This window comes from Podarcis gaigeae, assembly GCF_964106915.1.
Source record: "Podarcis gaigeae genome assembly, chromosome: 16".
NCBI lineage: Eukaryota > Metazoa > Chordata > Lepidosauria > Squamata > Lacertidae > Podarcis > Podarcis gaigeae.
This window is the reverse complement of record NC_139693.1, coordinates 37,481,779-37,505,065: the sequence shown is the minus strand read 5'-3', so window position 1 is coordinate 37,505,065 and position 23,287 is coordinate 37,481,779. Positions and strand designations below refer to the sequence as shown.

Here is a 23,287-nt window from a genome sequence, read left to right as displayed (position 1 = left end):
TTAGGAAAGGACTGTAGAAAACAACATACAGCAACATTATTTGCATCCAGAATGTCCTAGATTCAGTCTTTGGCATGTTCGGCTGGGAAGGAACCTGGTCTGAAAAGCTGGTGCCATTCTGTGGATGGTTAACTGAGCTAGATGGGCCTGTGGTCTAGCTACATTAAGGTAGTTTCCTGCAGTCTAAGCACTTGATAGTAAGGCATTTATCCCAATGGGACTTCTGAGTAAACATACCTAGGATCTCAGTGTTGACCAGGCCTATAAGGCTATCTGTAGGTTGGTGGTACAGATCAAAGTCTTGTGGCACCTTGGCAGGCTGACAAGTCTTTTGTGTTGAAAGCTTTGGGGGACTAAAACTGCTGCTTTAATAAATTACCCTTTGAGGTACTCTAAGCCACTATTTCCCTTTCCTTTTTGCTGCAAATAGACTTAACAAGGCCGCTTCTGTAGAACACTGTCCCATGAGTTGTGGCACAAACTTCTTGACAACTGGAAGAGGTTGCTTTGCCAACACCACTCCTAGTGAGACACTTAAATATTTTATGTAAGTTTTATATGTGCCACCCTTCACATAAGCATACTTCAGGGTGATTCATAATAAAAAATACAATAAAATAACAATATTTAAATACTACAAATAAAAGCACTTTCCACATTCATAATGGCAACAGGACCTATTCACACAGCAGAAATAAAATAAAATGGAATTCTTTGGCCAGGCAAGATAGCTTATCCCCCACCCATAGGATCTTTTGCCCTAGGCCAACAACCTTCCTGTGTTATAATTTAGCTGGTGTCTTTTTTAATCTGGCTGAGTTGTGTCTTACTAAAGCAACATTCACACCATGCATTAAAGGTGCTATGATTCCACGTTAAACAGAGAATTCTGGGGGCTGTAGTGGAGTGAGAGTGATTAGGACACCCCTAGTTCCCTCCCAGAGCTAAAATTCCCAGTTTCCTGGAAAGTGGGGCCAGGTGGGGGAAAGAGAACTGTAACTTTAATGTGGAATCACAGAGCTTCAAATGTATGATGCGGATGTGTCCAAAGTCATACTTTGAGCAGACCCATTAAAATGGACGGCGCTAAGTTAGCACATTCTGCATGCAAGACTGCATGCACATTCCCCCCCTCCCTGCCTCAAAGAGCTCTGGGCATGGTAGTTTGCTTAAGCCTTGCTGGGAGCTGCGACCCCATGAGGGGTAAACTACAGTGCCCAGGATTCTCTGCGGGAAAGGCACTGCTTCGAATATGCTTTAAAGGTAACGCTGCGTGTGATCCTATATCGGGGGGGCTGCTGGCAATGATAGCAGCCAATTCCAATATAATATTTGAGGGGGCCGCCTCCTCCCCCAGTTGATGAGCATTGCCGTGTGTGCACCATTTCATATGCTCGATTATGTGGGGCGGAGTTTACCCCCCCCCAAAATAATTTATTCAAGCTCTCCCCCCCCCCCCCCAGCTGGCAAGTGTGGCTTCCAGCCGCCTGTTTCCATCTACAGTCGCTTTTCTGGTTGCGGGGAGTTGCAAATGTGCTTCTGGCTGGCTTTGGGGAGGTGATTGGTCCGCTTTGTTCTTGCTTCCCTCTTGTGTTTGCGTGCTGTGAGCCGCCCTGAGATCCGCGGAGCAAGGGCGGCATACACAAGCCTAATAAATAAAAGAAATCCCTATCGGCCGCCTTGCTGCGTGAGGCGAGAACTCGCCGCCTGACAGGAACGAGGCCCAGCAGCAGGGCGCGCTCGGCCGACGAGGCTCCCAGGCGCCCCGCTCCGCCCCTTCCCAGCCCGGCCGAAGTGGCGGCGGAGGCGGGGCGGGAGGCGGCAACGGCGGGGCGGGCCGGCCGAGGAGCTCCACTCGGCCGCGCCGGGCCTGACGGGGCAGACAGAGCCGGCGGGGGCGAGCAAGGCCGGCGGCGGCCCTCTTTTAGCGTCTGTGAGATGGCGGCCGGTGTGTTCCTCCGGGCGGGCCGCTTCCCGGGGCTGGAGGCGGCCTCTCCCGCCCCGGGGGCGCCCCTGTCGCGGCGGGCGGAGGCGGCCGGGCTCTCCTCGTCGGAGGACAGCGAGGACGAGGTTGGCGGCGGCGGCGGCGGCGGCGCTGTGTCGGCCCCTCGCGGGCGCTGCGGAGTGGTGGGCCCCCCCGGGGGCGGCCGGCGGCGGGCGCCCCCGGGCAAGCGGTCGGGCGTCGCGGCGCAGATCATCCACTCGGGCCACTTCATGGTGTCGTCTCCGCACAGCGAGCACCCGCCCAAGAAGGGCTACGACTTCGACACCGTCAACGAGCAGACCTGCCAGACGTACCGCTTCGGCGCGGCCGCGGGGGCCGGCGGGGGAGGCGGCGCGGCGGGCGAGGGCGGCGGGGGAGGCCGCCTCAGCATCGACGCCTCGCTCACCAAGCTCTTCGAGTGCATGAGCCTCGCCTACAGGTGAGGAGGGGGCGCCCGGGGAAGGCCGCCCGCATTGCATACCCTCGGATGGAAAGAGGGGTGATAATAATAATAATAATATTAATAATATTAATAATAACAGCAGCAGCAGCACAACAACAATATAAATATAAATAATAAATGCCCCGCCCACCCGACTGGTTTGCCCCAGCCACTCGGGGCAGCTTCCAACACATATAAAAATGTTAAGAAAACATTAAACGAGAGAAACCTGCCTTCTGAAGGGTGCATAGTTACTTATGGCCTTGGCTCAGGGGGTCCCATAACTCCAGACCCTCCAACGTTTTCCCTATGAAAATAGGGATGTCCTGAGGAAAAGAGGGTCATTGTGGGATCGAATCAGAAATCAGGATGGCTTCTGTGAATCCGGGAAAATAGGGACACTCGGAGCGTCTGTTATTTACTTCTGCTACTGATCTTATTTTGGCTAGTTGGAGCAAACCTTGGTTTGTTTGTTGTCTAGTTTCCAGCCACTTTTTCTCCAAGGCGCCCCAATTTGATCCTCACAACAACCTGGTGGTGATTATTTATTTATTTATCTCATAAGATTTAAGCACAGCTCCACGGTTAAATTTCTTTCTTTCGCGAAGCGGTTTACGAGAGGTAAAACGGTAAAACCGAGGGAAAACTCACGACGCTACTGTGAAAACATACAAAAGTTAAAATCCTAAAACAGATTAAAATCACCACAACCTTTTAAGCATCCACATAGGCTTGTCTAAGCAGCCATGTTTTTATTAGCCTCTGCAGTCAGAGATCAAAGCGCCTGCTTGATCTCAATAGGCAGGGAGTTCCAAAGTTTAGGTGTTGCTGCCTTAAACAAGTATTAAGTGGCACCTACAGTAGTGCCAGTTGAAGTGGTCGAATGAGCAGCTGTGCGGTAGGCTAGGCTGAGAAAGTTACTGGCCCACCAAAGTCTGTTTGGAGATAATGGGGCTTGCTTGTGAGTGGATGTGTGTGTGTGCAGAAGGTGCAAGAGGCAGGTAGGGTTGGTGAGAGCATATCCTTCTAATGCCACCCCTTCAGTACAGAGTCCAGAGTGCTGCCGCCCTGCATGCAACTCCTGTGGAGAAGAGTTAACCATGTCACTGGGCAAGCACTGGGCATGGGGTGTCCTAATCTTGGGAAGCGATTTTACTGGTTTCTTTTTTTGTTCTGATTGAGTGTGCTTTTTTGCATTAATAGAGCGCTCACTAGTTCATAGAGAGCTTATGTATCAAAATGTTGGTTATAAATGGATACCAGTTGGCATGCAGTGGTAAATTTTCAGCTGTAGGAGCTCATTGTGATTGCCTGTACAAAGAATGCCAGGGACTGCAACCCCCATCATCCTCAGCTGTTGCTCTTGCTAGCTAGGGCTGATGGGAGTTGGAGTCCAGTCTCGGCTTGATTTTCTCATGCTCTCACTTCCTCTGTGCTAATGTGTTAACAAAAGTAGTTAAAACTTGGAAGCCTCATCATCACCTCATTCCCTTGCCTGCCAATTGCCCTTGCCCTCTGTCACATTTGCCGTGTCGTGAAAAAAGTCATGGAGCTATGCTTCCATTCTTCTGCACCATTGATTAATACTGTTAATAGAAATGCTTAAAAAATAAATCCCACCCTTCCTGTAAAGACTTGGAGCATGGTTACCCCATACTCAGCCCTTATGAGGTAGGATTATCCTCATAGCAACCCTGTGAGGTAGGTTAGCAGTGGCAGTTGATGAGCAGCAGAGAAGGCAATGGGGGGCCCTTTCATAAAATCCATGGCCGCCAGCTCCATGATCCCCCCACCCTTATTAGCTGAACAATCCTCCCTATATAGACACGTAAAAACAATGCATGTCATAAAAAGTAAGGGACGGAGACCTGTGGAGATGGTGCCTGTCCTAACATCATATTCAAATTGTGCTTGTGTAGGGGCATTCAGATTCAAGTCTAAGGCTCTTACTCAGGGATAGGCAAACTCGGCCCTCCAGATGTTTTGGGACTACAACTCCCATCATCCCTGACCACTGGTCCTGTTAGCTAGGGATGATGGGAGTTGTGGTCTCAAAACATCTGGAGGGCCGAGTTTGCCTATGCCTGCTCTAACTACCCAGGAACTGTGAGGGGAAGGTGTGTTGCACTGGAGTGGAAGCCTGTATTCTCTGGAGCAGGCTTTCTCAACTTCAGCCCTCCAGATGTTTTGAGACTACAATTCCCATCATCCCTGACCTCTGGTCCTGCTAATAAGGAATCATGGGAGTTGTAGGCCAAAAACACCTAGAGGGCCAAGGTTGAGGAAGCCTGCTCTGGAGGCTTGTGAGAGGGGCAAGTGGGGGCTGATTTAGTGTAGGAGGAGGTGTTTAAAAAATGTACTGAATTTGTGTTGCAAAGAATGTGACATTCTATCTTCTTTTGCATGGTAGCAGTTTTCAAGTACGTATCAACAATTGTCTTGGGTGTGACCCCAAATTAGCCAAAGTAGTCAACGGCAAATCTTATTTGCAGAAAGAGCTATAAAAGTAAGTTTATGGTGGAAAATCTCAAGCTCCTCCAAGTCAGCATGTTGTTTTGGTTTCCACTCCTATTTTGCCCATTGCAAGAAAAGAGTGTGCTTTCTCTTTACCATGCTTTTTCCTTTGTATGCATTAATTCTTTTAATTGAGAGATTGAAGTGTCAAAAGCTATGTTGATAGAGGTCTAGAATTCCATGAGAGAATGGAAACAACTTTTGGGAATTTACATTACGGTCTGTTTTTTCTTGGGTAATTCTCCTCTTCTTGCCTCAGGAACATGATTTGCTCAACATTGCAATGTAAATTTGTGCTAAGCTAATTGAATGTGGTAACAAATGCAAGAGCTGTCCTGTTGGAGTAGACCAAGGCCTGTCTTGTTCAGCATTCTGTTCCCTGCACAGAAGGTCTGTTGTCATACTACTATGAGCAAACTTTTTATAACTTTACAACACAGTGTCTGCTTGCTTTTTTAAAAATCTGCCATTAGACTGTCTGTTTCAGAAGTTGGAGCTGGCGCATAAACCAGTAATCTAGCTAGAAAAACAGGGTGTGGAAAAGGGCTACGAAGGGACTGGTGAACTTCCTTGCAAGGAAAGTTTATGTTTGGGGCTCTGGAGAAAGAGAACTAAGGAATGTGTGCAGCCACTATAAAGGTCTGTGTGCATGGTGTGAAGGAAGTGGATAAAAGTTGCTCTTCCTGCAAGAGATTCGGAGCAGACAAAAAGCAAAACTTCACACATTGCAACCACAAGATATGGAGATGGTTTTAAAAAGAGATGAGACAAATTCAGGAAGGATAAGGCTATCAATGGCTACTAGTCATAATGGCTGTGTTCTGCATTAGAGGCAGCTTACCTCTGAATACCAGTTGCTGAGGACCATGAGGAAGAGAGTGCTGTTGCACACATGGTCCCTTTGGGGGATTCCCATAGCTGTCTTACTGACCACTATGGGGAAAGGGATGCTGGACTAGGTAGACCTTTGGCCTGATCCAGCAGTGCTGCTCTGATGTTCAAGACCAGTTTGTGGGGCTGCTTTCCAGGGCAGTGAGTTGCAAAGCAAACTTGCTTTCAATAATACCAAAACACAGCGTGTCAGGTGGACTATTAGGGCTACAGCTGAATTTTGTTTCTAAGTGGGCTAGTGTTTCAGAAGAGATGTTTCATTTTTGTAAGCTAGTACTGTACTACACAACTTGTGCATTGTGTGCTAAATTCATTCTGCTACAGTAATGAGACCTAGAAAGTATTTTATCTACCTCTACAAAGTATTGCAGGAACATTTTGTTCTCCTTGCCTTCATTGCCTAAAGATCAAAGTATCACAACAGGATCAAAGATTGTGACTGATCCGGATTAGATAGGTGTCTGTAGGCATGCACTGTCTCACAATACTTTTCAACAGTGATTCTCCCTCAGTTAATGAAAACTTGCAAGATATTTTGTGAAGGGTTCTGTTAACTTCAGATTTACCCAAATTATGCATGCATAGAAATTGTGTTACTACTTCCTTTCCTCCTGTTATGGAAAGAGAGTGCTAGAGGCAAAGTAATGTTCAAGTGACACAAAATATTGTTAGAATGTTTTCCCTTCTTGTTCTTAACACAGGTGTGTAAATATTGCTTGTGATTTGTGTAAGCTCTTTTTAGAATATGCAGCAAACAGAAGCCTATACTGGGGTAGAGTAATGTACCAGGTTCATATAGCGAGCAGAAATTACTTTATAGATCTATTTGCGTGCTTTGGAGGCGATCTTATCTGTTAAGGAGACTTTGCTTAAGATAGATGTGTGGCTGATGGTTATATTTTAGGAATGATGTTAACACTGGGATTAATCAGTGTAAGCCCTCTGAATCTTGTTTGTTGAGGTTGCCCAGACCAGGATATCAACAAAACCTAGTTCCTGTAAATTTTGGGTTAAAATGATGTGTGAAATTATTATTTATGATTATTGTTGTTGATTTCAGTGCTGTGAGGGTGGGTTAAAATAATGAAATGCAAAATTCTCAATATTGCGGGTGGGGCAGGGCAGGGTGGGAACAAGCATTGGGGCACCTTAAAGACTAATTGCTTATAGCCAGGTCATAAGAAAATGAAATTCAAGCCATATTGTTTACAGTTCCTTCCTGTCCTCCACATCTCTCTCTCTCTCTCTCTCTCTCTCTCTCTCTCTCTCTCTCTCTCTCTCTCTGTGTGTGTGTGTGTGTGTGTGTGTGTGTGTATCACTCAGGATAACACTTCATGCAACTTATGGAAGTGGCCTGTTGTCCACAGAAGCATATGCCACAATAGTTTCTTAGTACAGACCCTTTGCTGTTGCAGCTTCTATCGTCGTTTTCCAGGAAATTAGAAAATGGGTAAAATACTTTAATTAGATCAACATTCACTGGGTAAGGATATGTAGACTCTTCACAGGTTTGCATACTAACCACTGACATTGTTGTAATATAATATTACCATGTCAGTTTTTTATTTGTTGAACATGTGCAGAAAAAGGCACATTTACTTTACTCTTACTCCCCCCCCCCCCCGCTACCTTTACATTTTTATTTGGAAACAAATTCTTCAGAGCTAAAAGGCCAATGGCTCCGAAACGAAGGTTGATAACTTGTCATGCCCAATTGTTGCTGCCCACAGAAGCTTCAAGGTTATGCTTATGCTTTTAAAATTTATTTTTACATAATTTCCAAGGAAGTAGATTTCAAAGCTGAATCCTGTACTTAAATAAAATATATAAACAGAATGAAAATATCACATTTTCCCCCCATCAGGTACAAACAAATCTGGTCTTCCAGGCCTTAGAAGTCCAGGTTTGAAGTCTTCAACTTTACGGAGGTTTTCAGTATGAAAGCTGTGTAGGATAGTTTTGCTTGCATGCAGCTGGCCACTTGGAGCAAAGAAGAATTGCTTTCAAGTAGTTTGGTAGGGAAGTATCACAAAGGCTGATTGTGTCTCTTTTCCCTTTTCTTCTAGTTAATAAATAACTAGCATTTAGAACTATGTGGAATAATAGAACTACAGTGGTACCTTGGGTTACATATGCTTCAGGTTACATACGCTTCAGGTTACAGACTCCACTAACCCAGAAATAGTACCTCGGGTTAAGAACTTTGCTTCAGGATGAGAACAGAAATCGTGCTCCGGCGGCATGGCAGCAGCAGGAGGCCCCATTAGCTAAAGTGGTGCTTCAGGTTAAGAACAGTTTCAGGTTAAGAACGGACCTCTGGAACAAATTAAGTACTTAACCCGAGGTACCACTGTAGTGACTTTTTTGTGTGTGGTAATTTTTGTGAACTTATTTGTAAGGCTGCTACAGTTTGAGGCTAGTAGGTAAGATAAAAAAGAACAGTCTCTTCTTGTTCCTTTTCCTGTGTGCAGTTTAGGAACAAGGCTGGATTTGGTGTGCTGCATCTTTTACCCTGTAAAAGGAGCAGCTTACCAATCTTAGCCCTGTAAAATGTACAGAAGGGGGATTCAGCAGTAGAAAAGCAAGGACAATGGTCTCCGTGAAACCAACCATTGGATCATGTGGTTTGGTATCTCCTTCTGGTGAAGGTGAAGGTAATGCTGGAAAAATTGACTGACACTTTTCCTGCCTGATTAGCCAGCTTACCTTTGGGAGATTAATCTGTCATTAACAGACAAAGCATTAACCCCTGAAGTGAGCAGTTTTTCACAGGAAGTGGTTTGGGAAGCAGCCTAAAAGACTAGCAGAGCATTTTATTTGAAGTAAACATTTTAAAAAAGATAATAGAAAGCAGCAGATCTGACTAAAAGGAAAGAAAGTTGATTGCACTGTTCATATTACGTTTTTTGGGTATGATAAATTTATCATTCTACCTTGCAGTGGTTGGAGTCTGTGCCAAGCAAGCATTAGGCTTATTGTTGCATTTATTTACTTTGGGTACATTTGTACCTACCAATCTCTCACCAAAGAGCTTAGAGCATTATATTGGGATTCTTTAGTTGTCTCATCCAGCTGTGGGTCAGGCCCGTATCTCTGTTCCTACAGAGCTGGAACTATGGACTTGTTTATAGTGCATGTGAAATGAAAAGACCTGCGTTTCTGTGGTTTAGGGTCCAAGAAGGGGCAACAGTGAACAAGAAGAAATGCTTGTATGCTTCAGAAAGATTGTTTTCTATTAAACAGTAGAAACTGTGTCCTTCTATAAGAGCAGTTCATCAATGGGCTAAGCCTCCTAGAGACAGTGCATAATCTCATTCAGCGATCTTCATGGACAGGTTGGACACCCGTTTGTTGAAAAGGCTTTATTTACAGAAGGTCCTGTGTAAGACAGAGACATGCACTGGAGGATCAGTTTGCATCCTGCCTAGGATGAAGTGCTGTTGACAGTTCCATGCCTGAATTCCTTGCAGCCCGATCATCCAGAAAATCCTAAGGTAGGATTTCAACCTGCAGACTCTAGGTACCTCATGCACATCCTGTTTCTATGCTTCTTTACATGGAACCAAGGGGACGCAGGTGGCATTATGGTCTAAACCACTGAGTCTCTTGGGCTTGCCAATTGGAAGGTTGGCAGTTTGAATCCACACAATGGTGGTGAGCTCCTGTTGCTCTGTCCCAGCTCCTGCCAACCTAGCAGTTTGAAAGCATGCCAGTACAAGTAGATAAGTAGGTACCACTGCGGCGGGAAGGTAAACAGCATTTCTGTGTGCTCTGGCTTTCATCACGGTGTCCCGTTGCGCCACAAGTGGTTTAGTCCTGCTGGCCACATGACCCGGAAAGCTGTCTGCGGACAAATGTCGGCTCCCTTGGCCTGAAAGCGAGATGAGCGCCACAACCCCATAGTCGCCTTTGATTGGACTTAACCGTCCGGGGGTCCTTTACCTTTACCTTACCTTTTACATGGAACCAAGTCCTCCTGACCTGAGTTTGATGGGATTGAATCCTTGGAATGAGAACACAGCATCAAAATTCTGAGCAGTATCCTCCCTGTGGATGAAGTGGCTGCTTGAAAAAGGAAAAAGTTGTGTAACACAGGAATCACAACATTGTTTATTGAAGCTGTTATATCCGCTGTAATGGACATGTTTGCTTCGAGTGGAGCTTGTCATTCCATATCATTCCAGAGCCCATCTGTTTTCAGACTACAGTATGAAATGAAAACGGTAGTAAATGAAAATGGTGCAGTTAGGTAATTTTAGACTCTGGACTTGATTGCCTTATTGGAATGCCCCTCTTCAGACAGTAGGTGGGTATTACTTCACAGTGTTAGAAACTCAGATATATAAGCTAGGCAGCAAATGGCTCCTTAAACAGGGTTTCAGTCACCAAAATGGAATGCCTCGTTCCCATTTTTTGGCCAGATGACTCAAAAGTTATATTTTTCAATACAAATTTTTGGTTCCTGAAATTCATTCTGATTGTGCAGATAAAATAAAATGAATAAAATTCTACAGGATGTGTTGCTAGTGTGTGAGAACAGTCAAGATCCAAGGATCCCCAAGCTAGGCACATACCCCCAGATGGTGGAGATGTCAGGCCCGGGCATCTTCATTTGGTTGCAAAGTGCGCCTGGGGAATTTTGAATGCTGACTTCACCTACTCCAAAATGGCAGCCTTGCTGTGTTTGGGGTCCCACCTGCTCATTCTCCTAAGTAGGGTCTGGGACTTCTGCCCCCCCAAAGTCTGGTACCACTGGGTTTGCTGTTGCTGAGTTCCATTTTGCATTGCTGGCGCTGCTCCAAGTGTTTTCTTCCTGCTTGGGCAATAGTTATTTCCCAGAACTATTAGCAGGCAATTTTTTTGCATTTCCTTCTGGGAGGAGGGCTCAGTCAATGCTAGCATATTGTGAAAATAGAGGCACTTCTGTTTCTGTAGCTACACAGATGATTACTATTAGAATTGGAATAAACATAATCTGACTGTTATTGCTACGTGTTTCATATATACAGTCAAGGAAAAAAGAAAGTACACCCTCTTTGAATTCTGTGGTTTTACATATCAGGGCATAATGACAACCATCTCTTCCTTAGCAGGTCTTAAAATTAGGTACCATATTTTTCGCACCATAGGGCGCACTGGACCATAGGGCGCACCCAGTTTTTAGGGGGGGAAATCAAGAAAAAAAGTATTTCCCCCCCCCCCCAGCCCCAAAGAGCAGCGTACAGGCTGTGCACAACCTCTCCCTGCCGGAGGGGTTGCGCGCAGCTATGGAGCAAGCCAAGGCAGGGGGCGGGATGGATCCTGCTCACTGTTTTGGCTTCCCCTTTAGCCCCGTGCAGCCTCTCCTTGCCAGGAGACGCTGCGCAGGGCTTTCCTGGCTTTCCTGGGAGGTGGGGGGATTCCCTCACCTCTCCCCAAAGCCCGCAGAAGCCGCGCAACCCCTTTAAAGAGATCGCGGCTTCTCCTGGCTTTTCTGGGAGGTGGGAGAAGGGACTGATGCGGCCAGTCAGTCCCTTCTCCCTCCTGTGGAAAAGCCCGCAAGAGCGCACGGAGCTTGTGTGTGGCTCTTGGGGGCTTTTCCCGCCTGCCTCCCCCCTGCATTCGCTCCATAGGACGCACACATTTTTCCCTTGCTTTTTAGGAGGGGAAAAGTGCGTCCTATGGTGCGAAAAATACGGTAAATGCAACCTCAGGTGAATAACAAACACATTACACCAGAAATAAAGCCAAAATGGGTAGTTAAAGAGACACTTCAGTGGGTATAGGATCAGATAGCTAACATTTTCATGTAAAATCTGCATATGTTCTTCGTTGGAATCCTTTGTGAAAGTACCTGCTTATGTGCTGACAGAACTGCCTGCTCTCTCTCCCAATGGCAGAAAAGTGTTGCTCTTGATAGGGTGCTTGTGGATTGTGCTGCTATGTTAAAACAAACCAAGGCCAGGCTGTGTCCCTAGCAGCAGGTCAACAAAGGCTGAGAGGTGTGCGGTGCATTCTTTAAGCAAGGACTTCTCAAACTTTACCATCTCAGACTTAATCAACCCAAAACAAACAGTTGCCTGTAAATAGATGTTAAATCTCTTCTCTTTTCTCCACCGCCCCTCCTCCGCCCACTTGCTGCTGATCCCTTGCAAAATTCACGTTGCTGAAGCATTTACAGGAGCTCTCCTTGAGTTTTTTTCCTACAGTTTCTTTCTTGCAAAGCTTATCATTCTGTAAAAAGCCACAGTTGAGAGAAAACATGGGGGTTTCAGATGCACAATTACACTTGTTGACGTTCATCTAAAATTCTTTGGCAGGAAATATTATTATTATTATTATTATTATTATTATTATTATTATTATTATTATTATTATTAATATCCTGCCCATCTGGCTGGGTTTCCCCATCCACTCTGGACGGCTCTGAGCAGAATAGTAGAAACCTGATAAAACATCAAACATTAAAGACTTTGCTAAGCAGGGCTGCCTTCATATATATCAGGGGTTGGCAACCTAAGGCCCATGAGACACAAGTGGCCCATGGGGGTTGTTTAACTGGCCCATGGACCCCTGCCGGCCACTTGGTCAGCTCTCGTGCGCCGTGCTGAACTGGTGCAGCGCAGAGCAGGGACTGCCTTCTGCAAAGCGGACCGGCTTCCCATTGGTTGCAGGAAGCTCCTGCAGCCAATGGGAAGCTGTGCACGCCTCCTCCGTGCCGGAAGGAGCACCGGAAATAGCATTTGCGCATTCGTGTGCACGCGTAAACTCCAGCCCGCTGTGGTGTCTGTGGGACCGTGAACCTCCCCAGGCCACAAAAAATTTGCTGACCCCTGATATATATGAATGGGGAGAAATGGCCAGGGAGGAAAACCCCTAGTTCTTCCAGCCCACCTGCTGTTCCTTAGCTCAAAATTGCAGCCTTCCAAGGTTTCTCTTCATTTGAAATAGAATAGTTGGAGGTCTGTTATGTGCAGTTGTGGGGAATCTGTGGCCTTCCAGATGCTGTTGGACTCTAGCTCCCCTCAGACTCTGTCACCATGGTCATAGAACTGTAGAGATGGAAAGGGTCATCTCAGGGAGGTCAGCTAGAGAGGCACATGCTCCCCACCCCTGATGTAATATGTAGTTTGCCTGTCAGCCATAATATTGCTCAAGATTTGCCTTTGGTATTCCAGCAAGCCTATGCTAACAAACAAAAGCTGCATCTGTTAATTTTTTAATTTTGCTCTGTACTAGACCAAAAATCTTTTCAAAAGCACCCCTGCTTCCACATCAAAAGCTGGCTGCTTAGCTTGAAGGCTTATAAAATCCAAAGTGTCTCTGCAAAGGGAAAGTTTGTATTTATAATCCTTTTACATGGCCTTTGTTAAGCAGATAAGTGAATGGCAGCTCCTTTTATCAAGCCTGTCAGAGGTGTCGATGTTTGCAGCTTGATTCCATCGCCTCTCTGCTGGCTGCCTGGGAGCCAGTCCTGGGCACATGCGGACTGACTGCACTCCTTTCACCAGCACTCGCCACATTGTAGGATAATTAAGTGCCACTTGATAAGGCGAACTGCTCTGATGTGCTAAGTGAGGTAGCACTTGACTTCTCATCACTCTGTTCTGTCCCAGTGGCTGAAGAATGGCTCCAGGTTGGAGACATTTCATGCTGAGTCCTGATGTTCCATTTAGAGCAGCTATTTCAAGGCGTCTCTTCTGAGCATTTGTATGTCTTCTTTAGATGAACGGCCAGCCACAAATGTGGTTTTCACCACTCAGCAGAGGCATGAATGGGGGAGCCTTTTCCCAAGCCATGTCTTTGACAAATCTACCTGCCTGTTATGCAAGTTTCCAAACACCTTTGTAGCACTTATTTACGTATTTAAGAAATGTAGAGACTGCTCATCATTTGGCCCCACAGTGGTTTGCAATAATAAAATGGTAATGAAATACAGTACATAAAACAATACAACATTTCTTAAAAGAAAACACAATGAAAAAGAGAAATAAAAAAACTCTAAATAATTCATCACATTATTTAAAAATATTGGTTTGCTTAACCCATCAACCAAACAGTTCATTAAACCAATGAAAACAAGATTGCACTTCATCACCAAATGATATCATTTTTAAAAAATTGATAGAGTGACAATTTCTTTACAAATTGATATTTATCTGTAGAAAATCCTGAACCCAAATATCATGTTTATACACTATAGCTGTGTTCCATAAACCATTCTGATAACAGAGGTGCTACTTTTCTTCTTCTGGTACTTGGGAATTAACATTTTTGCCACTACCAATAAGTTGGTAACCATCTCAACATTTGTAATCTCCAGACATCATTCCAAATAATTCAATAGTATTCCAGTTGGTATTCCAGTTGGTTCATTTGGGATATAGCCAGTCATCTGTTTAATATAATGCAACACAAACCACTGAAAACTAGGAATCACATTTCAGAAATAAATGTAAATAATCTGTGTAAATTTTTCGACATCAACAATTATCCTGAGATAACTTGTTAATCTGTTTTTTTTTAATATGGTGTAAAATATCATTCACACATTTACAAAAACTTTCTTTCAAATGAGCAGCAATTAGTACTTTACTTACATTTTCTCCTAAGCAATTAAAAAAATTATTCTAGTTAAAATAATAAATGGTAGAAGGTTTTGGGGAAAAGTTCAACATTTGATCAATCGGGTTATAAAACAAAAGTTCATTTTAGACCCAAAAGTGGTGCTGCTTAATTATTGTAATGGTTATATAGGGTTGCTCGTGCGTAAGTTGCCGCCACTCCTGGCTAGGTAGCCTGGTTAAACCTTTTCTGGCTGGACAGCCCTTCACTTCGTGGCTGTTCAGTCGCTAGCAGTATCCGTCAGTGGGCGTTTCTTGAACTTCTTCCAGCAAAGAAGTTCTTTGATGCCAAGTCTACGCCTACTTTCCCTGCGCGGAAGTCTTCTGCGCAGGGTGGGTGTGGGTAGTGGAGGACCTGTGCTCTCCCTGCTGGTCTCCGGCGAAGAGTCCTGGAGCCCCCTCGCCGATTCCCCCATCCGGCCCCCTTTATCCCTGGTGTTACGCTGATTTCCTTCCCCAGCCGATGAGTTCCCTCTCTCCCTGCTGGGCCCTTCTCCGGCATCACTTGGGAGCCTTGCCTCCACCTCTGGCTCTGATGTCAGTTCCCTGACAATTATCAACCCCCAGAATTTAATTAATAAGAATTTAATTTTACACTTGTTAACAGCTGCAAAGTTAGTCCTCACGAGACATTGGAAGTGCCTAGATGTGGACCTCTTTGAAACCTGGATCACACAGATTTGAACTTAATACTTATAGACACACTTAATACTTTGCAACAAGAATGCTGAAGTGGGGGGGGGAGCACTACTTCTTATGCAACATGGTTTGTTTTCTTCACTATGTACAGTCAATCAGGTATGGCTTCCACCCCCAAAAACCACGAGAGACACTACGGAATGACACTTTTGTTCATTGTAAGGCGGTGGACTCTCCTTCCTTGGAGGTTTTTAAGCCCTCTCTCATGCATTGCGGGGGGGTTGGACTAGATGACACTCAGGGTTCTTTCCAACTCTACAAATATATTATTCTGTTATTCTATATGAGCAAGAGAATATAGTCTTCAGTAAGAGAATAATTATATGAAGGATTGTTGTTTTTTTCCTTTCTAGTTTTGTGTCTTTGGATGAGATGGTTCATTATTTTCTCCAGTGTGCTGGCCCCTCTTTTTCGTTGTTTTCTTCGTTTCATCTCCTTTGGCATCAGTCTACGGAATATGGATAAATGTTTAGATGAGATGCCTTTGACTTTGGCTATGTACAGCTGCTCAGAGTGGAAAAAGAAGGCGACAGCCAGCTTGTGTTAACTCTTAAGATGCTGTAGGTAGATGATTACTGCAGTAGCATGTGTATTATTCTTTCTACTGTTAAATATTCATTTTAAGAACATGAGAAAAGCCTGCTGGGTCAGGCCAATGGCCAGTTTAGTCCAGCATCCTGTTCTCGCAGTGGATAGCCAGATTCTGTGAGAAGCTCGCTGACCTGACCTGACTTGAGCACAGCAGCACTCTGCTCCCTTGTGTTTTGCAGCAGGTGTTATTCAGAAGCATATTGCCTTTGACAGTGGAGGTAGTACATAGTCAGCATGGTCAGTAGTCCTTGACAGCCTTATCTTCCATAAATTTGGCCCTCCAAGTTGGTTGCCATCATTGCTTCTTGTGGGAGCAAATTCCAGAATGTTATGAGAGAGGGATAACAACTTTCTGCTGTCCCCTTTCTCCACATCATGGATAATTGTATACACCTCTGTCAAGTTTTCTCTTTCTTGTCTTTTCTCTGAACTAAAGAAGCCTTGAATAAGCCCTTTCCGCATAGGGGATTTCCCCCATCCCCTTGAAAATTTTGGTTGTACTTTTCTAAAACTTTTCCAACTCTACAGTATCCTTTTTTGATGTGAGGTGACCAGAAATGTGAGTATTTCAATTGCAACAATAATTTTTCTTATCAGCCAAGTCTGGTGCAGTAAAATACTATTTCCTGTGCTGCTTAGAGAGATGGTGACGCAAAAGCTTTCCCGTGGAAAAGTTTGGGGGACTGAAAAGGCTCCATGCTAGGATGATTTTAAAGTCCTGTTTGCTGCCATTTTTTGGTCTTAATCCAGTCTTCTTGGGAACGCACAGATGGATTGTCCCATATAGGCCAGATCCATCAGTGTGAAAATTCACTCCCCTTAATGGCACCCCAGATCCACTGCTGAGGATAAATTGGGAAACTTCAAACTGCAGGACAGCAAGAGGTGCCAAAAGGATGGCTCCTCCCTCTGCTACGTGCCCTTAAATAACCAGGAACTGACGTGGCTTTTTCAGGCCTTGTTGGCCAACACAGAAGTGGCAAATATGATGAGGCAAGCCAAACATGCAAAGCATTTTAAAACACATTCCTTACCCTCCATAGAAAGGGTACCCTGTAAGCAAGCGCTGTGATTTTTCTGCAGCCAGTGATATGAATTTTAAAAGAGAGATGTTTGCTTTTGCTTTCTAAGCAACTTCTAGAATTCAGATAACACATTCCAAGGACATGCTTTTAAAATCTGGCTGCTGTGATACAGGTCACTTTGAAAATTTATCTCATTTTAACTTGTTGCAAATCCTGTTTAGGCTATGAAAGAGGTCTTTTGGCTTTCACAGGGTTTCCTGACTAGCTTGTTATAACTTATTATTATTCTAGACTAACTTTTTCTGTGATTAATGTTTTGCCTGGTTTCTGTTCAGTTTAATGCTTTCAACAGTAAACAGGTGCTGTTGATGAGCTTTTGAGCTGTAACTGAAGGACTGTTTTTGCATTGGGTGAGAGAGTTTGCATTGTGGGCAGGTTCAGCGTGGGAGAGGTGAGCTGGTTCTCCAGAATGCTCTTTTCTGGAACACCGAGGAGACTGTTTAGAATAAGATCCTTGTAGTCTTCAGGGTATTTATAGGCTTGTCATGTTGTGTGGGGAATGCTACATTATCCTTGGTGACAGAAGAGCCTAGCTTCAGGTTTCTGCACCTGTTGTATGTGGTAAACAGCTCACTGTTCTATGAAGTCAGTAAACCTTCCCCAGGCTCCTGTTCATCTAGGGTAAGAGACAGGCTAATAAATAATTGGAATAAGGTTGTTTTGAGGTACTTCACAAGAGCCGTCTTGGTCAGCTCCGCTGATAAACAAAACATCATCTCAACCTGGAGTCGCTGCTTAGACTTCAAGGCTTTGCAGAATTTGGAATCCCCCAGAATCCCAAAGCATTTGATTATTTGCCAGCACTCGTTACTTGGTTTGGGTGGTCATTTTTAATACTTGGAAGGAACCATAAGGTGGCACTTCCAGCTTGGCAGTTATTTTTGGAAATGCTTCAACTTCAGCCAGAATTATGACTCACATCACATTGTTAAACTGTTCTCGCATCTTTAGGATAAAAGGGCTCCTGGAAATGCAATAGCTGAATAGCTGAGTTAATTTTGACAGGTGAATCTTCCCAGCCTTTGCAATACCATCGGCAGGAGAGAAGCTGAATTTTCTGAAATCTTCCATTTCTTTGTACAGTCGTACCTTGCGAGTCGAATGTTTTGGTTCCCGAACTCCGCAAACCTGGAAGTGAGTGTTCTGGTTTGCGAATGTTCTTTGGAACCCGAATGTCCAACACGGCTTCCTGCAGCCAGCCGGAACAGATTCCGTTTGACTTCCGAGGTACCACTGTACTTGCTAAACCAGATTGGCTTTGCATTTTAAAGTCAAATGTCTCTTGCAACCACCCCTGTGACTTGGGTTGTATTTTAGTCACAATTTTACAAACTGACAAATAAGTGTGTCCCAGTTTAGCCCATGTTGAACTGGGATTTTGAACTCCAATCCACTTCTCTGTCCCGTCTTCCTTGCTCATTTGTTGTGGCCAGCTGGTGTCTTCTTGCCCCTGGATGAGCCTTTTAGGTGGGGCAAGCACAAGTGCAGCTGAGCATGCTAACTGCAACTTGTTATGGTAACAGTGGCAGAGCTACGTTGTCCCCTCTGTTTGTGTCCATCCCAGCCACAATAAAAGCAATAAAGGAACCCTTGATAACGTAAAGGAGGTCAAGAGTTTGCTCCCAGTTGTATCTGATCTCTTGTAACATTCCTTTGCAGTCTAGTGCTCTGTGTTAAACCAGCTCCACACAGACTTCTGTTTCACCTCACTTAAACCTTCATCCTCTTCCACACTTCTGAAGCTCTAGCAAGATTAGGAGAATGGAAGGGAGTGCAGAGAAGGAAGGGGAACAGGCATTGCTTTTTTTCTGGGGTATTCAAGGGTACACAGTACCAGCATCTCTGTTTTTTGTTGTTGAAAAACTGTGGCACTTACTATAACAACTTCATGGTGAGTACCAGCACCTATTTTTCTGGGGGAAAAGCACTGGGTGCAGGCATTACAAAGGTTATTTTTAGAGGCAGGAAGTGAGATAAATATAAAATTCTTCCAGGGCATCCTCTCTGTTCCCTATCCTTACACCCCACCAGCTTGTGAAATATGTGAAAGAAATTATGGCATTGCCAAATAAAGTGTCCATATGGCAGAGCTCCCCTTCCCCTCCCTCTGCCATAGGAATAAAAAAATAACAATTTGATCTTCAAGGTGATAGTTGTTCTTGTGCTGAGTTAGTCACAGCATTGATGATTGCAGTTATATGTTGCAGTCTCCCATTGCAGGTTCTTCAGTCACTTATTATTATAATACAATCCTACCTCGGGTTGAAGTAGCTTCGGGTTGAGCATTCTTTGGTTTCACTCTGCAGCGACCTGGAAGTAATGGAGCATGTTACTTCTGGGTTTTGCCACTCGCGCATGCGCAGATGCTCAAAATGACGTCACGTGCATATGTGGAAGCGGCGACGTGCAGACGCGGGTTACGTTCACTTCAGGATGCGAACAGGGCTCTGGAACGGATCCCGTTCGCATCCAGAGGTACCACTGTAATAGCTATTACTGCTGCTGCTGCTTATTAGACTTGTTAGATGCTTATCATCCAAAGGTCTCCAAGCAACTTACAACGCATTAAAGCATCAATATAAATACATAATACCATAAAAGCAGAGCAAACAATATCCATAACTGACACAGGAAGCTTGGCACTAATAACTAATAACAAAAAACATCATGCGGGAGGAGGGGGATGTAAGTCTTTATGGTGCCACAATGATGTGCACATTACCAGAGACTGGATTAACAAAGCCAGCCTGTCTCTGTGCAGGTAGGGTCACAGCTAGAGTACCACCACAGACTGATGAAAGGCACTGTACACACTCCTGATTGGCTTCAGTAAGTCTCACAAGACCTCAACCACTCCTATTGGTAAGGGGAATCAGATTGCAGAAACACCCTTAAATATGATCTCCAATTTAGCTCTTTCCTCCTCATGGCAATAGGGCACTAGGCCAGAGTTAAATGTGTCCTTCCTTGATGTGAGCCGATGGCTGTGCCTGAAGCTTTCAAGGGCAGTTGGGGATTTGCTTTCTAGCCATTTTGAAAACTGTATACAAACAATCAGTGGGTGAGTTTGGACTTCATTGAAGCCGCCCAGACAGGAGGGAAATAACAATTCTTATTGGCTCAATACAGGAATGTTTTTGTCCTGCATGTCTGCCTTTTTGCTCCGCAGCACAATAAGTGAGCGTTCTTATCTGATGCTCTGAATGAACCTTTGTTTGAGAAAATATTGTTAGTTTTGGCTTGAAGAGAGCTGAATTCACGTGTCCAGTTTCCCACAAAAGAGATTAGATTAATTTTCTTTTAACAAAAAAGAAATGTGGAGAAAGTGTGAGCCATTGTCAAAACTGGTTTGTTTAGTTCAGTTGAACTGAAAAGGCTAGGTAACTGAATGTGTATTGAGAATTAGGTTTAGGAGTCCTAAGTTGCTCAGTTTTATTATTGTGCATTCAGATTAATTGTTTTAAAAGTCTGGTTAGTGTAGCAGAATATGGGTATCATCACTTAACAGTTTTATGACCGAGTTCCAACTAGGAATTGAATAAGTCGCAACAAAAAGACACCACTCATCTCCTACAAGGATTTACCAGTGACTCAGCGACAGAATAAAGTTCGTTGTTGGCTGCGTTTTCTACATACAGAATGTAGATGCCAACATGGTTGAATGCACTGTACCACTTCAGATTTACAGGTGGGAGATAATCACTTTTTCACACTTCCCCATGTCTGCCCATAAAAACTAGCATACTAAGAAGAAATGAGTTGTTAGTTTTCTTTTTAAAACCAATATACTGCACTTTCTATATATATAATGTTTATTGTATAACATAAAAATTATTCACATAATGCAGGTATTATAAAATAAACCATCAGCTATAATTATAGTGCAGTTAAGGGTGTTAACATGTGAAAATAATGTACTGTTGAGCAGGGAGTAGGGTCAGGCATAAAGGGCCATTTGTTTATTATGGGGTTTTTAATAGACAACTGGAAGAGGAGAGAAGTGCAGAGGACTATAAGCGGATGGGTGCCCTATTTACCATCCTTGGACCCTCTGGGAAACTCACCAATCCAAATCTTCTGTAGCTTGGAACTGACAGTGCTGAGTAGGTCAAAGCTGTGGGCGACCTAGGGTGAGGTCACCACGTTCCATGACGCCTTGGTTGTGAGATCTTGTGGGTGATCTCATTTAGGCTCTGGGTGAGAGCCAAGGTCAATGGGTGGTGTCCTAGGTAAGAGCCAGGAAGCAGAGAGGTATTGTGTCGGAAGGAGAAGGAATTGATACCAGGAAGTATTCTTGAATAAGTTCTGTTACTAATTCTTCTGTGTATTTTTGTAACATTTGTTGTTCTTGCTTTAGTTTTCTGATAATATTTTTATTAATTGAGAGGTTTGGAAATGGTATAAACAAAGAGGAGCATTTCAAAATGCTAACCCCCACCCCATTCTGCAGTCTGAACTGGGGCAGTCAGGTTTCTCCACTGTACAACCCAGCCTGTTGATTCAGCATAGTATTGTCAACAGTACTTTGCCTTTCCCATATTCAGGCTACCCCATTCTGAAATAATCTTTCACTATGATTATCACTGCTTTGCTACTTGGCCTGTGTCTGCTTCAAGGTGGAATGGTGTATGAAAATTCTCATACATGAAATGCACACGGTCATTCAGAGCATAGTTGCTTTCAAGGGCAAAGTAGCAATGAGCAGATAGCAGCCAAATCACAGGGCCTGTGGCTTACTGAAGCAGCATGTGCAACGCACTAAGCAGCCCTTCCCAATCTGGCACCCTCCAGTTGTTTTTTGACTCCAACTTCCATTAGTCCCAGCCAGCTTGACCACAGCTCAGGTATCATGGCAGTTGTGGCCCAGCACACAACTGGAGAGCACCAGATCAGGGAAGGAAAGCATTAGTTAACATGAAGAACGTAAGAATAGTCTGCTGAATCAAGGCAGCCAGCCCAGTAGTCCCTCTAGCCCAGCATCCTGTTCCCAGAAAGGCCACTCAGATGTCCAGAACCTAAGTGCAGTAGCAGCACTCTCCCCACCTGTATCAAGGCAAAGAGGGGGAGCCATCTGCAAGGCTCATGTGCTCTTTTACTGCTTGAAGTTTGGTTTAGCAGTAAACATCAATTTTCATTCTGTCATTGAGACAGTCTACACAAGAGTTTCCCCCTTCTGCGGTTCTGCAGGTAGCACTTTAAGGGCCAGCAATCTGCGGCCTCTTGGTCCTGTGCCTTTCCAGAGCTATTCTGTTACTGTTGTTCTGCTATTTCACTGTCTCTGTACTAGTGCTTGTGTGCTTTAGCTTTCCGCTATTATCACTGGTGGGAGGTTTCTTAAACCTGAAAACCTGTGGTGGTGGTTGTTGTTTTTAACAACGCTGGGGCTGGCTTTCTGGGCGGGAAATAGTAACCTGCCATTTTCATTTCTGACCCTCTGTTTCATGGCCATTGGGTAAGTAGTGAAGACGACCCTTTGCTGCAGTGTAGCTGTAAGGAATTGCTTTTGTTTCATGAACTCAGCTGTGTTGCTGCACCTTGTGGAACATCACAGAGCATTTCCCCCCCTTTGCTCCTAATGTACAGCTGCGATGCTGCACAGGTGCTTACCTGATAAAATTAAATAGAAAGTCACACGAGACACAAATGCCACCCAGTAATAAACAACTCCTGTTGCAATCTCTTGCATGTGGCAAGGGATTCCAGATTAATTTTAGGGAAATTATACCATCATCCTCAGGGTGGCAGCCCCTAAGGGCATTCTCTGTGGCAGCCCCTAAGCTGTGAAATTTGCTCTCCCCCACCCCCAACAGAGGTGTATCTAACACCTTCATTGTATAGCTTTTGCTGTATGCTGAAGGCACAGCTCTTTACCCTGGCCTTTGACACCTAGATTTAGTTAATAGGAGCCACCCCAGTCCTCTGATGTAAAGTTTCAGCTGGGGTGGGGGGAGAAGGGTTAACCCACCCTGGGACATTATGGTGAAGGGCAGGTAACATCAGTACAAAAAGTCAGATTATACCATAACATGTGACCACCAAGCAACAGTTCAGTTTGCAAGACAAAGTAGCACAAGGAAGCCTCACTAGTTGCAGCAGTGGTGGCTGGTGCTCATTGGGGCTGGTGAGGTGTAAAGCAGGAAGCCATCAGCAGGTGGAGCCAGAGGTAACGTCAATAAATTCTAGATTTGTTCCCATCTTCCTCCCTTCTGAGTTCTACAAGGGCAATTTTTAGGCTGAAGAAGAGGAATCTGACAGTGCCACCCCCTGGATTGGTAGCTAAGTAGCAAAGTGGGCAGGTGGGGGGGATAGCTGAGAACAGACTGAGGTTGGGGGGCAGAGCTACATTTCCCTCCACTGCTGCATAGGTTGATTCTTCCTTGATCTTCCAGGATGCATTTGCTCCAGTTTGCCCATGGATGGTTCCCTGCTTTCAGAACTTACCATGAACTCAGCTTTGCTTGCTTGCTTTCTCAAATCA

The 23,287-nt window shown here is 44.7% G+C and overlaps 1 protein-coding gene across 2 annotated transcripts in view; it reads left to right on the top strand.

Moving 5' to 3' along the window:
* The first annotated feature begins 1,923 nt into the window (after positions 1-1,923).
* MLXIP (MLX interacting protein) overlaps positions 1,924-23,287 on the top strand; it is a 58,616-nt gene continuing 37,252 nt past the window's right edge. For both annotated transcript variants that reach the window (XM_083717084.1, XM_083717083.1), the window contains exon 1: positions 1,924-2,423. In XM_083717084.1, the coding sequence (XP_083573210.1) occupies positions 1,939-2,423 (485 nt within the window). In that variant the 5' untranslated portion in view covers positions 1,924-1,938. The remainder of the gene's footprint in view (positions 2,424-23,287) is intronic.